The 14,174-nt window shown below is 39.2% G+C and overlaps 1 protein-coding gene across 2 annotated transcripts; it reads right to left on the bottom strand.

Moving 5' to 3' along the window:
• Nucleotides 1–7,906: 7,906 nt before the first annotated feature.
• Nucleotides 7,907–12,799, bottom strand: LOC113101959 (uncharacterized). Of its 2 annotated transcripts, none has more exons than XM_026265713.1 (11): nucleotides 12,202–12,799; nucleotides 11,390–11,573; nucleotides 10,957–11,176; nucleotides 10,571–10,844; nucleotides 10,311–10,488; nucleotides 10,111–10,187; nucleotides 9,827–10,007; nucleotides 9,443–9,691; nucleotides 9,179–9,350; nucleotides 8,619–8,767; nucleotides 7,907–8,443 (listed from the first exon to the last, which is right to left on the bottom strand). In XM_026265713.1, exons 1-11 carry the CDS (start codon nucleotides 12,472–12,474, stop codon nucleotides 8,214–8,216), a joined length of 2,187 nt encoding a protein of 728 aa, XP_026121498.1. In that variant the 5' UTR covers nucleotides 12,475–12,799; the 3' UTR covers nucleotides 7,907–8,213. The 2 variants fall into 2 exon arrangements, 1 of the variants encoding a protein (XP_026121498.1); XR_003290531.1 differs by having other exon boundaries at nucleotides 8,328–8,443; nucleotides 8,619–8,753.
• Between the last annotated feature and the right edge of the window lie 1,375 nt (nucleotides 12,800–14,174).

The raw sequence follows: 14,174 nt of genomic DNA, 5'->3' as shown, positions 1-14,174 counted from the left end.
TGTGACAGACTATTTCTAGAAAATTTATGACATCATGTCTTTTTTGTGATCAGTCTAATCTAAAAGACCTGTGTGATGTTTAGTTGTGAAGATCTTGGGTTTTCGTTAAAAGGCGTGTCCATGGCGCCGTGACGAAGTTCGATGTCTCGCCATGGAATAAAAGATGTTATCTCAGGCATAAAATGTCCGATCTTCCCCAAACTTCACATGTGTGATAAGGGTCCTGGCCTGAACATATCTGAAGGCAATATTCCATTGGGTGTGGCAAAATGGCTCGATAGCGGCCACCTATACACTTTAACAGAGTGCGCCTCGAGCTATGTTTCACGTACATGTACAAAAATCGGTATTACACATGTTAACACACAATACCTACAAAAAAGTCTCTTGGACGAAATCCGAATCCCAACAGGAAGTCGGTTATTTAGAATTTTCTCTGCAAATTGGCTTTGTTTTTGCCATTTCAGGGGTTGTACTTTAACGAACTCCTCCTAGAGATTTATTAGATCAACACCAAACCTGGTCAGTGTAATCTTAACCCTTTGCGATGTTAAATTGTGAAGATCTTTAGATTTCGTTAAGGCGTGTCCATGCGGCCCCTGACAAATTTCGATGTTCGCCATGAAAAAGGAAGTTGTGTAACTCAACTACAATGTCCCAATCTGCCCCAAACTTCACATGTTAGATAAACTTCTGCCCTTAACAGATCTACTTGCCCACATTCAGTTATAGTCATAGCGCCACCTATTGGCAAACAGGAAGTGACATGTTTTAGGCTGCGACAAACTACTCCTATAATTTTTTGAGATTAACATATATTTTGTGGTCAGTCTAATCTAAAGGCCTGTGCAATGTTAACTTTTGGAGATCTTGAGTTTTTGTTAAAGGGTGTTTCCATGGCGCCATGACAAAATTTGATGTCTTGCCACAGCAAGAGAAGTTGTTGTAACTCAAGCATAAAATGTTCATCTTCCCCAAACTTCACATGTTTGATAAAAGTCCTGGCCTGAACACATCTGAAGGCCAATATTCCATTATAATGATAGCGCCACCTGCTGGCAACAGGAAGATTGGCACATATATGGGATATACTTTGATATATTCAACTTATATTTAGGACATTAAATGCATATTTCTCAACGTTCACCTTTTTACTAAAGCCACACGATTGCTGTGAGCCCGGGTGCGAGGGCCCGTTCATCGCTGCTTGCAGCTTTAATTCTTCTTCTTCTTCTTCTTCTTCTTCTTCTTCTTCTTCTCTTCTCCAATGAATCGCATTTTTGAGGGCTTAAACATGCTCAAAAAGTCATGAAACTTTGCACACGCGTAAAACCAGGTGAAAATTTTCGTCTGATATAGGATTCATAGAAGGGTGTGGCAAAATGGCTCGACCAGCGCCACCTATACGAAGAAAATCAACAGCCTTCGAGCTATGTTTTCACGTACATGCACAAAAAATTGGCACACATATGTAACACACAATACCTACAAAAAAGACTCTTGGAGCAAAATTCTAAACCCAACAGGAAGTTGGTTATTTGTAATATTATGACAAATTTTGTGTAATTTTGGTCATGTCCATATGTTGTATTTTAACGAACTCCTCCTAGAGATTTATTCAAATCAACACCAAATTTGGTATGCCTAATCTAAAGGCCTTTGCGATGTTAAATTGCGAAGATCTTGAGTTTTTCGTTGAAGGGCGTGTCCGTGGCGGCCTGGCGAATTTCGATGATTCGCCATGAAAAATGAAGTTGCTATAACTCCAGACATACAATTCCAATCTGCCCCCAAACTTCACATGTTTGATGAGACTCCGAACCTGAACAGATTGACATGCCCATATTCAGTTATAGTCATAGCGCCACCTATTGCAACAGGAAGTGACATATTTTACCTGTGACGAACTACTCCTAGAAATTTTATGACATTAATGTCTTTTTGTGGTCAGTCTAATCTAAAGGCCTGTGTGATGTTCAGTTGTGAAGATCTTGAGTTTTCGTTAAAAGGCGTGTTCATGGCGCCACGACGAAGTTCGAATGTCTGTCATGGGAATAAAAGATGTTATAACTCAGGCATAAAATGTTCATCTTCCCAAACTTCACATGTGTGATAAGAGTCCTGGCCTGAACAGATCTGAAGCAATTCCACGGGTGTGGCAGAATGGCTCTATAGCGCCACCTATTACAATTCAACAGAGTGCGCCTCGAGCTATGTTTCACGTACTGTACAAAACTGGGTACACACATGTAACTCTCCAATACCTACAAAAAAGTCTCTTGTACGAAAATCCGGATCCCAACAGGAAGTCGGTTATTTTGAATTTTCCCTTCAAAATTGGTGTAATTTTTGCCATTTCCAGGGGTTGTACTTTAACGAACTCCTCCTAGAGATTTATTCAGATCAACACAAACTTGGTAGTGTAATCTAAAGGCTTTGCGATAATAAAATTGCGAAGGGACTTGAGTTTCGTTGAAGGGCGTGTCCGTGGCGGCCTGGCAATTTCGATGATTCGCCATGAAAAAAGGAAGTTGCTGTAACTCAGACATACAATGTCCAATCTGCCCAAACTTCACATGTTGGATAAGACTCTTGACCTGAACAGATCTACATGCCAATATTCAGTTATAGTCATAGCGCCACCTATTGGCAACAGGAAGTACATATTTTACACTGCAACAAACTACTCCTAGAAATTTTATGACATCAATGTCTTTTTTGTGGTCAGTCTAATCTAAAGACCTGTGTGATGTTTAGTTGTGAAGATCTTGAGTTTTTGTTAAAAGGTGTGTCCAATAGCGCCGTGATGAAGTTCGATGTCTCGCCATGGGAATAAAAGATGTTATAACTCAGGCATAAAATGTCTGATCTTGCCCAAACTTCACTTGTGTGATAAGGGTCCTGGCCTGAACAGATCTGAAGGCCAATATTCCATCGAGTGTGGCAAAATGGCTGATAGCGCCACCTATACACTTTCAACGGAGTGCGTATACACTTTAAACGGAGTGCGCCTCGAGCTATGTTTCACGTACATGTACAAAAATCGTACACACATGTAACACACCAATATCTACGAAAAAGTCTCTTGGTACGAAATCCAAATCCCAACAGGAAGTCAGTTATTTAGAATTTTCTGTGCAAAATTAGTGTTGTTTTGGCCATTTTCAGGGTTGTACTTTAACAAACTCCTCCTAGATATTTATTCAGATCAACACCAAACTTGGTCAGTGTAATCTAAAGCCTTTTGCGATCTTAAATTGCGAAGATCTTGAGGTTTCGTTAAAGGGCGTGTCCATGGCGGCCTGACAAATTTTGATGTTTTGCCATGAAATAGGATGTTGTTGTAACTCAGACATAAAATGTCCAATCCTCCCCAAACCTCACATGTTCGATAAAAGTCCTGCTCTGAACACATCTGAAGGCAATATTCCATTATAATGATAGCGCCACCTGCTGGCAACAGGAAGATTGGCACATATATGGAATAAACATTGATATATTCTACTTATTTTATGAGTTTAAACGCATATTTCTCACCGTTCACCTATTAACTAAAGCCACTCGCTGCCGGTGAGCCCGGGTGCGAGGGCCCGTTCATCGCTGCTTGCAGCTTTAATTAGGGCCCGAGCACCGAAGGTGTGAGGACCCTATGTATCTGCTCCGTTTATTAGGGCCCGAGCACCGATGGTGTGAGGACCCTCTTGGAATTGCTCCGTTTATTATTATTATTATTATTATTATTATTATTATTATTATTCTTTCTTCCAAAATGAATCGCATTTTTGAGGGCCTAAACATGCTCGAAAAGTCATGAAACTTTGCACACACCTCAGAACTGGCGAAAATTTACGTCTGATATGGGTTCAGAAGTGGGTGTGGCAAAATGGCTCAACAGCGCCACCTATACACGTTCAACGGTGTGCGCCTCGAGCTACGTTTCATGTACATGTATGAAAATCGGTATACACATGTAACTCTCCAATACCTACAAAAAAGTCTCTTGGAGCAAAATCCGAAACCCAACAGGAAGTCGGTTATTACTAATATTATGAGCAAATTTTGTGTCATTTTTGTCATTTCCATGCGTTGTATTTTAACGAACTCCTCCTAGAGATTCATTCAGATCAACACCAAATTTGGTATGCCTAATCTGAAGGCCTTTGCGATGTTAAATTGCGAAGCTTTTGAGTTTTCGTTAATGGGCGTGTCCGTGGTGGCCTGGCGAATTTCGATGATTCGCCATGAAACAGGAAGTTGCTATAACTCAGACATACAATGACCAATCTGCCCCAAACTTCACATGTTTGATGAGACTCCTGACCTGAACAGATTGACATGCCCATATTCAGTTATAGTCATAGCGCCACCTATTGGCAACAGGAAGTGACATATTTTACACTGCGATGAACTACTCCTAGAAATTTTATGACATCAATGTATTTTTTGTGGTCAGTCTAATCTAAAGCCCTGTGCGATGTTAAGTTGTGAAGATCTTGAGTTTTCGTTAAAAGGCGTGTCCATGGCGCCGTCACGAAGTTCGATGTCTCGCCATGGGAATAAAAGATGTTATAACTCAGGCATAAAATGTCCGATCTTCCCCAAACTTCACATGTGTGATAAGAGTCCTGGCCTGAACAGATCTGCAGGCCAATATTCCACCGGGTGTGGCAGAATGGCTCGATAGCGCCACCTATACACTTTCAACGGAGTGCGCCTCGAGCTATGTTTCACGTACATGTACAAAAATCGGTACACACATGTAACTCACCAATATCTACGAAAAAGTCTCTTGGTACGAAATCCGAATCCCAACAGGAAGTCAGTTATTTAGATTTTTCTCTGCAAAATTCGTGTTGTTTTGGCCATTTTCAGGGGTCGTACTTTAACAAACTCCTCCTAGAGATTTATTCAGATCAACACCAAACTTGGTCAGTGTAATCTAAAGGCTTTTGCGATCTTAAATTGCGAAGATCTTGAGGTTTCGTTAAAGGGCGTGTCCATGGCGGCCTGACAAATTTCGATGTTTCGCCATGAAATAGGATGTTGTTGTAACTCAGGCATAAAATGTCCAATCCTCCCCAAACTTCACATGTTCGACAAAAGTCCTGCCCTGAACACATCTGAAGGCCAATATTCCACTATAATGATAGCGCCACCTGCTGGCAACAGGAAGATTGTCACATATGTGGAATAAACATTGATATATTCTACTTATATTTATGAGTTTAAACGCATATTTCTCACCGTTCACCTATTAACTAAAGCCACTCGCTGCCGGTGAGCCCGGGTGCGAGGGCCCGTTCATCGCTGCTTGCAGCTTTAATTAGGGCCCGAGCACCGAGGTGCGAGGACCCTCTTGTATCTGCTTTGTTTTTTATTATTATTCTTCTTCTTCTTCTTCTTCTTCTTCTCCCGAATGAATCGCATTTTTGAGGGCTTTAACATGCTCAAAAAGTCATGAAACTTTGCACACTCGTCAAACCTGGTGAAAATTTTCGTCTGATATAGGATTCAGAAGAGGGTGTGGCAAAATGGCTCGACAGCGCCACCTATACCAAGAAAATCAACAGCCTTCCAGCTATGTTTCACGTACATGCACGAAAATTGGCACACATATGTAACACACCAATACCTACAAAAAAGACTCTTGGAGCGAAATTCTAAACCCAACAGGAAGTCGGTTATTTTTAATATTATGAGCATATTTTGTGTAATTTTGGTCATTTCCATGTGTTGTATTTTAACGAACTCCTCCTAGAGAGTTCTTCAAATCAACACCAAATTTGGTATGCCTAATCTAAAGGCCTTTGCGATGTTAAATTGCGAAGATCCTGACTTTTCGTTGAAGGGCGTGTCCGTGGGGGCCTGGCGAATTTCGATGATTCGCCATGAAAAATGAAGTTGCTATAACTCACACATACAATGACCAATCTGCCCCAAACTTCACATGTTTGATGAGACTCCGAACCTGAACAGATTGACATGCCCATATTCAGTTATAGTCATAGCGCCACCTATTGGCAACAGGAAGTGACATATTTTACGCTGCGACGAACTACTCCTAGAAATTTTATGACATCAATGTCTTTTTTGTGGTCAGTCTAATCTAAAGGCCTGTGCGATGTTCAGTTGTGAAGATCTTGAGTTTTCGTTAAAAGGCTTGTTCATGGCGCCGCGACGAAGTTCAATGTCTCGCCATGCGAATAAAAGATGTTATAACTCAGGCATAAGATGTCCGATCTTCCCCAAACTTCACATGTGTGATAAGAGTCCTGGCCTGAACAGATCTTCAGGCCAATATTCCACCGGGTGTGGCAGAATGGCTCTATAGCGCCACCTATACACTTTCAACGGAGTGCGCCTCGAGCTATGTTTCACGTACATGTACAAAAATTGGTACACACATGTAACACTCCAATACCTACAAAAAAGTCTCTTGGTACGAAATCCGGATCCCAACAGGAAGTCGGTTATTTTGAATTTTCCCTTCAAAATTTCTGTTGTTTTTGCCATTTTCAGGGGTTGTACTTTAACGAACTCCTCCTAGACATTTATTCAGATCAACACCAAACTTGGTCAGTGTAATCTAAAGCCCTTTGCGATAATAAATTGCGATGGACTTGAGGTTTCGTTAAAGGGCGGGTCCATGGCGGCCTGACAAATTTCGATGTTTCGCCATGAAAAAGGAAGTTGCTGTAACTCAGACATACAATGTCCAATCTGCCCCAAACTTCACATGTTGGATAAGACTCTTGACCTGAATAGATCTACATGCCAATATTCAGTTATAGTCATAGCGCCACCTATTGGCAACAGGAAGTTACATATTTTACACTGCGACAAACTACTCCTTGAAATTTTATGACATCAATGTCTTTTTTGTGGTCAGTCTAATCTAAAGACCTGTGTGATGTTTAGTTGTGAAGATCTTGAGTTTTTGTTAAAGGGGTGGTAAAACACGGTTTTTCGAAGGCTTGATTGTGTTTGTGGGGTGCACTGTAACATATGTTCATGCTTCGTTTTTTAAAAAAATGCATTATTTTTCATATATTTTACCTTTACTCTACACTGCTCTGTCCCTCCTTGTAAAACGGTCTGATGGTTTCCGGGTTCTATGAAGCCAGTCCCACAAAAATAGCAATGGGCTCAGATTGGTTAGCTGCCCCAGTGTGTTGTGATTCGCTAACCGACTAGCGAATCACAACACACTGGGTGTGTTTTTCGGTAACGTCATGCCCCTTACCTTTACCAGTAGTCTGTGCTTTGGGGGTATTAGAAACAATGGCGTCAATAAAACCATACCAATTTGAGCCCGAATCGGACCCAGAAAATTTTGATGAAGATGATCGAGCATTTCCTGTTCAAGAACGGCTGTTAAATGACGTTTCAGAATGTTATGTTTATTATTGTTGTGATCTAATACTTTTTTAGATACGCTGTTATTTAATTGTACTAATTATAATAGTTGATGTTGAATTTATAACAATAATAAGTGTTTGTCTATTAACAAAAGTATTCAAGAACCTTTTTTATTTTAAAAATATATATATTTTATTAGGTGTACATGTAATAACTGTGCAAAAATGCCAACTGAAGAGGAAAACATCTGCTGCAAAGAAATACAGAAGGTAGTGTAATAAGCTAGTACCAAAATTATGCATAACGTGTTAATAGTTCTGTATAATCCTTTTTTCATATTTAAAAGATGAACATAGGTTAATTGTACAGTATGTTCTCATTGTCTTACATTACTGTTTAGGTTGTAAAACGAATGATGGAGGTTCCAGACCCTCCTAAATATATGGTTGAGCATCCAGGTTTTGAACCAAACTGCTTAAATCCGTATACTTTGCAAAATATCAATAATATTTAGAGCCGACTATGGACCAGTGAGACGCAGAAATGAAGAGGAGTAAGTATTTATTAAATTTAATGAAATTATGTTGTGTAAAATAATATAAATAAAAAACAAATATATATTTACACAAGACATGTTATTCAAAGACAAAAATTAAATCAAAATATCAATTTTTATCAAACATATTTTCACATCACATATACATGTTTCCAATATACCACTGGTTTTATACTCAATATTGAGGTTTTCTGTTCCTGCCATAGGCGCTTCCGTTATCTGGCCTTTCGCAGTTTTGTCAGCTGGTGCTGGGGCTACCTAGGACGTAGTGTGAGGGTTGTCATCCCCTCATGTGTTGTTAACCGGATCCGCCTACAGTTTCCTGATCCAGCGGGACAGTATGTTGGGGTCCGGCCACCCCTCGACTGAATCGTGACACACGCTGGGCAATCACCTCTTCTTTGGAAGGTTTTTCATACTGTGATGACAGAGGAGGTGGAATGGGGATTGCATGCAGCTCTTCCGCATATGGCTTGGGGTCCACAAAGACTTTATGTAACAGAAGGCTCATAAGGTCATCGACATAGTCTGTAAAAAACAGAATACTGAGTCCCTCTATGGGTTTATATAATTACTGATAAATAATCTACCTTTGTTTTATAATTAACATTTGTGTAATATTTATAAATATTTTTTGTAAGCTTATATTTATTTCATTATAGCTTTTGTTATATTATTGTTAATAAAACATTTTACAACTTACTGTATGTTGGTTCTATTTTCACTGGCTTTGCTGTGCATTCCCCTTTTTTGGACTTTGGAAAAACGAACTTATACACAGCCTGTCCTTCAGTTGTTGTTGCCTGCTCACGGTTAGCATTTTCATTATAGTGCATTGCTGCAAGATACAGCCTGTAATCAGTGGACAATCCATAACATATGAAAAGATTAGTAAACTGTGTTGTGACAAATAAACAAACAATTCAGAATAAGAGACAAATGTTCAATCAATGATTATAATGGTTTCTTTCTTGCAAGAAAGGCTCACAGTCGCACAGTCAGTCAAGAGAATATGAGAGTGCTCGCCAAGATGGGAGGCTCTCGATCTCTTTATATCTCTGCTACTCATAACATAGATAACATAGGGCCACAGGCAAGGCTCCTAACCTATTTTACCTGTTTCTTCCTTATTAGGAAAGAACATTATTTATTATAGGGAAAGATTATTAATATTAATAAAATAATGAATAAAAAAAACATTTCCATAAAAATTGTTAGAAAACAATGTTTATAAATATTTCTGAACATGTCAAAGATTATTACCTGCACAACATTCCTATGAAAGGGAAAATCACGTTCTTTGGGGCAAAACGCAAAATCAGACTGTGGAAAGCCTCCAGCGATGACGTCTGAAAGTTGTGGCTGAGCTTTTCTATATCCTTGAGAACTCTCTTGTTGTATAATAGCTTTTCCACTTTATGGAGCGCTATTGATCCTGTAGCCAAACAGATCAAATATGAAGAAAATCTCAAAATTTTACTATTTTACTGTCATTCTATTGTCATTTGTCTCTCTATACAGTCATACCTGGTTGGAACCATTTTTTTGGATCCCTGGAAACTTTGTCTGGGTGTTCACACTTGGGGAAGAGGTGGTTCTCATGAACATGTACATTTTGTATGTGGTTCTGCAGTGAATTCCACTTCGCCACCTTTTCTGGCCCAGACTCAGAGGAAATCGCACTCCAGTAAACATGGTTTTTGATGCTGTGCAACCATTTTTTCAGCACCTCACAGTCCTTCATTTTTGAAAGTTTGTCAAGTTTCTTAGATAAACCTGTACAAAGTAAAAGCTTGGTTGTACAATCATTATTTCAAGAAAATCTAATTACCCCAAAAATATAAATGTACAAGTTAGGTTTAACAATTAACTGAATAAGTATCAATTAATAATACAAAGATAAATAATTACCTTTCTCAAAGTGCCACACGTCATAGAACTGAGTGATATTGCGGTCCCTCAGGTACTTCTGAATCTGCGGATGGCGATCGGTGACGATGTAGTCAACAGCTAAACCATGAGACTCCAGCTTATCGAGACAACGCTTCAATCCCTCCTTTTCCATATGATAACTTCCACCAACCTCATTGCTCTGTTGTTGGGTGCACAACATTTCAAATGTATAAACAGAGTAGAGTATAAACAATAACAGATAAAAGAAAATTTAACTTTTTTTTAAATGCTTAATTACTAACCTGAACTAGTTGAAGATCCAGAATTTTGTTGGTTTCCATGTGCATAATGGTGTAGCTGCCAAATTTTGCTGAGTGTCCTATTGTAAACATCATAATCAGATATAGAACATTACTGAGAACATCAGTATCATAATATTTTAGGAGAACTCAAAGACTATAAAATAAACGGTGTGATTTTTTCAAATATACTCTAAACGTACCTGGCGTGTCAGAACGCATATCTCCAGCCACAGCAACATTTCCTCCCTCTTGCAGCTGTCTTATAAGATTCAGTTGATCTTGGTTCCACTTGTGTATTATGGTAGGCTCAATGAAATTCCTGGCATGAATCCTAAAAGTTACGAAATGCATCATCTGGAGCTTCATGGCTTTGAAAATCTATTAACATAGAAATCATACAGTACATACATACTGAAACAACACAGTATTTTTTTGTGAATTTTATTGTAAATTGTAATACCTTCTCTAGTTGTTTAAAAGATCCACCGGTAAAATACGTTGCAGCAGACAATAGCAGGTTTCCAAGTGGGGTACTCCCAACAATGGGCTGGCTCTGGCACTGTCTGTAGTAGTTACACTTTTCACAAAGCTGGGTGAATGCAACAAAAGTCCCCCTTCGTCTGCTCTGGACAACACACTTTGTCTTACAAATTGGACAGGACACAAACAGCTCTCGAAGACAGCTTTCAAAAACAATGTATTTGTTATCGCTGTGGTCGGGCTGTGGATCTATCCTAAGGCAATATAAAAAGAATAAATATTAGGAAGTTGCTTTCATGTTTTATATATATTTTTAAACACAAATGTATTAGTAAAAAAGTGCGTAAATATGTATTTATATCTTACGCCAATTCTGATTCTTCAGTGACAACAGAATCTGGGTTATATGTGGAATCAGTGGGTTCGACATTTAATTCTGATTCTTCTTCCTCATCTAACACCAGACGAGGTCTCTTACTGGGCCTGAAGACTGAGCCCCTTACTGGTGTTGAAGACAGCTGCACATCAGGAAACATGTCAGTTGTTTGGGTGCCCACATCATGACCATAATATGTTGCCTGAATGCCTACAAGTACAAAAAATAAAAATAAAAATACAATTACTCATAACCATCGGTCATGCTATTACAATTTTTTTTTACAGTGATAAACATAAGCCACTTTCTAATACACATACGTTTCAGTAGCCGGTATGACAATTATAATAAAAAAAAGACAATATGTACTAGAACTGCATATGATAAAGTAACACAAACACATTTAATGTCTGTATTTCATACCTTTGCTCCTTAAGTGGAAACTGCTCAATGTACCCATTGAAAGTTGTGTGCCCACTGATCGCATCTTCGGCTTTATCTCTGTGGCTACAGTTTCGGTCTCTATAGGGTCTGACTGACAACCAACTTCATGAAGTGTAGATGTAGTGGGGAGCTCTTGGGAACTCGCACCCTGCTGAGATGTTGTCTGTAAGAAATAATGACAATATGTAATCAATGATCAAATTACAGCTTAAAACATACATTTGACATGTAAAAATAGTAAGAAAAAATTACTGGATAATAATCATTGGACCACAAAAAATAAGCTTCATAAGCAAGATTTTCATATAATTGTTCTGACAAATTGTATTAGTCCTCAAAGGGATTTTTTTGATTAAAGAGTGAAGATCTATAGTAATCGGTACTGAATGGAATCGTTACTTTTGTATTTTTAGAACGCTTATAACCAAATATCTGTCGCTATAACTATTAACCAAAAACATTGGCTTTACTATAGTAGCCAAATCAAACACAGAACCATGTTTAGCATGCCTGCAGATAAACAAACATGTAGATAAACAATACATAAACGCTCTAATCAAAGAATAATATACACTAATTCCAAGTTCGTTGTTGAGATTAAGAAAAAAAGTTCGTAACGTTAGGGTGTTTGTCGCATTAAGTATGAATAAGCATTTAACAAACTGGTTTGCAGAGCCAAACAGCGCTGTTATTCGTTCACTTCCTCGATACAACGCACAAGTAGCAATACAGCCAATAGCAATACAAACCAATACAGTAAAACACATCGACGAAAAATAAGTCATACTTACAGCTTGTGGCCCGTAAACAGCTTCTGTTTTTAAAGTTGGAACTGCTCCATCTTTCAGGACAAGCCGTTGGGCGAATCCTGCATTGAACTCGCGAAGATTGTGGAAGCTTTCCTCCGTAAAATGTGCAGCACAGAGAGCGAGATTTGGGTAATAATTTTGAGGGACCGAGTTAAAAATAAATTTTAACCATTGATCCCTAACTTCCCCGTCCCTAGGAAGGCTGAACAAAGTGGACCTGCAATCCGGATGAAAATAACAGCGTTTCGTCGGCATCGCGGCAAAAATACTCCAGCATACAACAACTCTTCTCAATCTCCACAGCAATATAAAATGGCCTCGCCCCCCACCTAATCTATTATTCTCGGAGGAGGGGTTTATGTAAATATTGGGCTTAGTGACGTCAGCAACCCTGAAGGAATGTCGTGTAGTCCCTACCGGCCGTTTGCTGTAGTCCTTAGAAATGGATTTCTTTAAAAGCAAATATCTCCCTTTGCTTAAAACTTTGAACGTTGTAACTTTGCAGATGTTGTTTATGCTCAAACAGGAAAATTACACACTAGCTAAAGTTAGAAAAGTGAAATCGTGTTTTATCACCCCTTTAAAAGGTGTGTCCATGGCGCCGTGATGAAGTTCAATGTCTCGCCATGGGAATAAAAGATGTTATAACTCAGGCATAAAATGTCCGATCTTGCCCAAACTTCACTTGTGTGATAAGCGTCCTGGCCTGGACAGATCTGAAGGCCAATATTCCATCGAGTGTGGCAAAATGGCTCAATAGCGCCACCTATACACTTTCAACGGAGTGCGTATACACTTTAAACGGAGTGCGCCTCGAGCTATGTTTCACGTACATGTACAAAAATTGGTACACACATGTAACACTCCAATACCTACAAAAAAGTCTCTTGGTACGAAATCCGGATCCCAACAGGAAGTCGGTTATTTTGAATTTTCCCTTCAAAATTGCTGTTGTTTTTGCCATTTTCAGGGGTTGTACTTTAACGAACTCCTCCTAGACATTTATTCAGATCAACACCAAACTTGGTCAGTGTAATCTAAAGCCCTTTGCGATAATAAATTGCGAAGGACTTGAGGTTTCGTTAAAGGGCGGGTCCATGGCGGCCTGACAAATTTCGATGTTTCGCCATGAAAAAGGAAGTTGCTGTAACTCAGACATACAATGTCCAATCTGACCCAAACTTCACATGTTGGATAGGACTCTTGACCTGAACAGATCTACATGCCAATATTCAGTTATAGTCATAGCGCCACCTATTGGCAACAGGAAGTTACATATTTTACACTGCGACAAACTACTCCTTGAAATTTTATGACATCAATGTCTTTTTTGTGGTCAGTCTAATCTAAAGACCTGTGTGATGTTTAGTTGTGAAGATCTTGAGTTTTTGTTAAAAGGTGTGTCCATGGCGCCGTGATGAAGTTCAATGTCTCGCCATGGGAATAAAAGATGTTATAACTCAGGCATAAAATGTCCGATCTTGCCCAAACTTCACTTGTGTGATAAGGGTCCTGGCCTGGACAGATCTGAAGGCCAATATTCCATCGAGTGTGGCAAAATGGCTCAATAGCGCCACCTATACACTTTCAACGGAGTGCGTATACACTTTAAACGGAGTGCGCCTTGAGCTATGTTTCACCTACATGTACAAAAATCGGTACACACATGTAACACACCAATATCTACGAAAAAGTATCTTGGTACGAAGTCCGAATCCCAACAGGAAGTCAGTTATTTGGAATTTTCTATGCAAAATTAGTGTTGTTTTGGCCATTTTCAGGGGTTGTACTTTAACGAACTCCTCCTAGATATTTATTCAGATCAACACCAAACTTGGTCAGTGTAATCTAAAGCCTTTTGCGATCTTAAATTGCGAAGATCTTGAGGTTTCGTTAAAGGGCGTGTCCATGGCGGCCTGACAAATTTCATTGTTTCGCCATGAAATAGGATGTTG

Source organism: Carassius auratus, unplaced genomic scaffold (assembly GCF_003368295.1).
Source record: "Carassius auratus strain Wakin unplaced genomic scaffold, ASM336829v1 scaf_tig00217670, whole genome shotgun sequence".
Lineage (NCBI taxonomy): Eukaryota > Metazoa > Chordata > Actinopteri > Cypriniformes > Cyprinidae > Carassius > Carassius auratus.
This window is presented reverse-complemented; position numbering and strand designations above follow the sequence as displayed.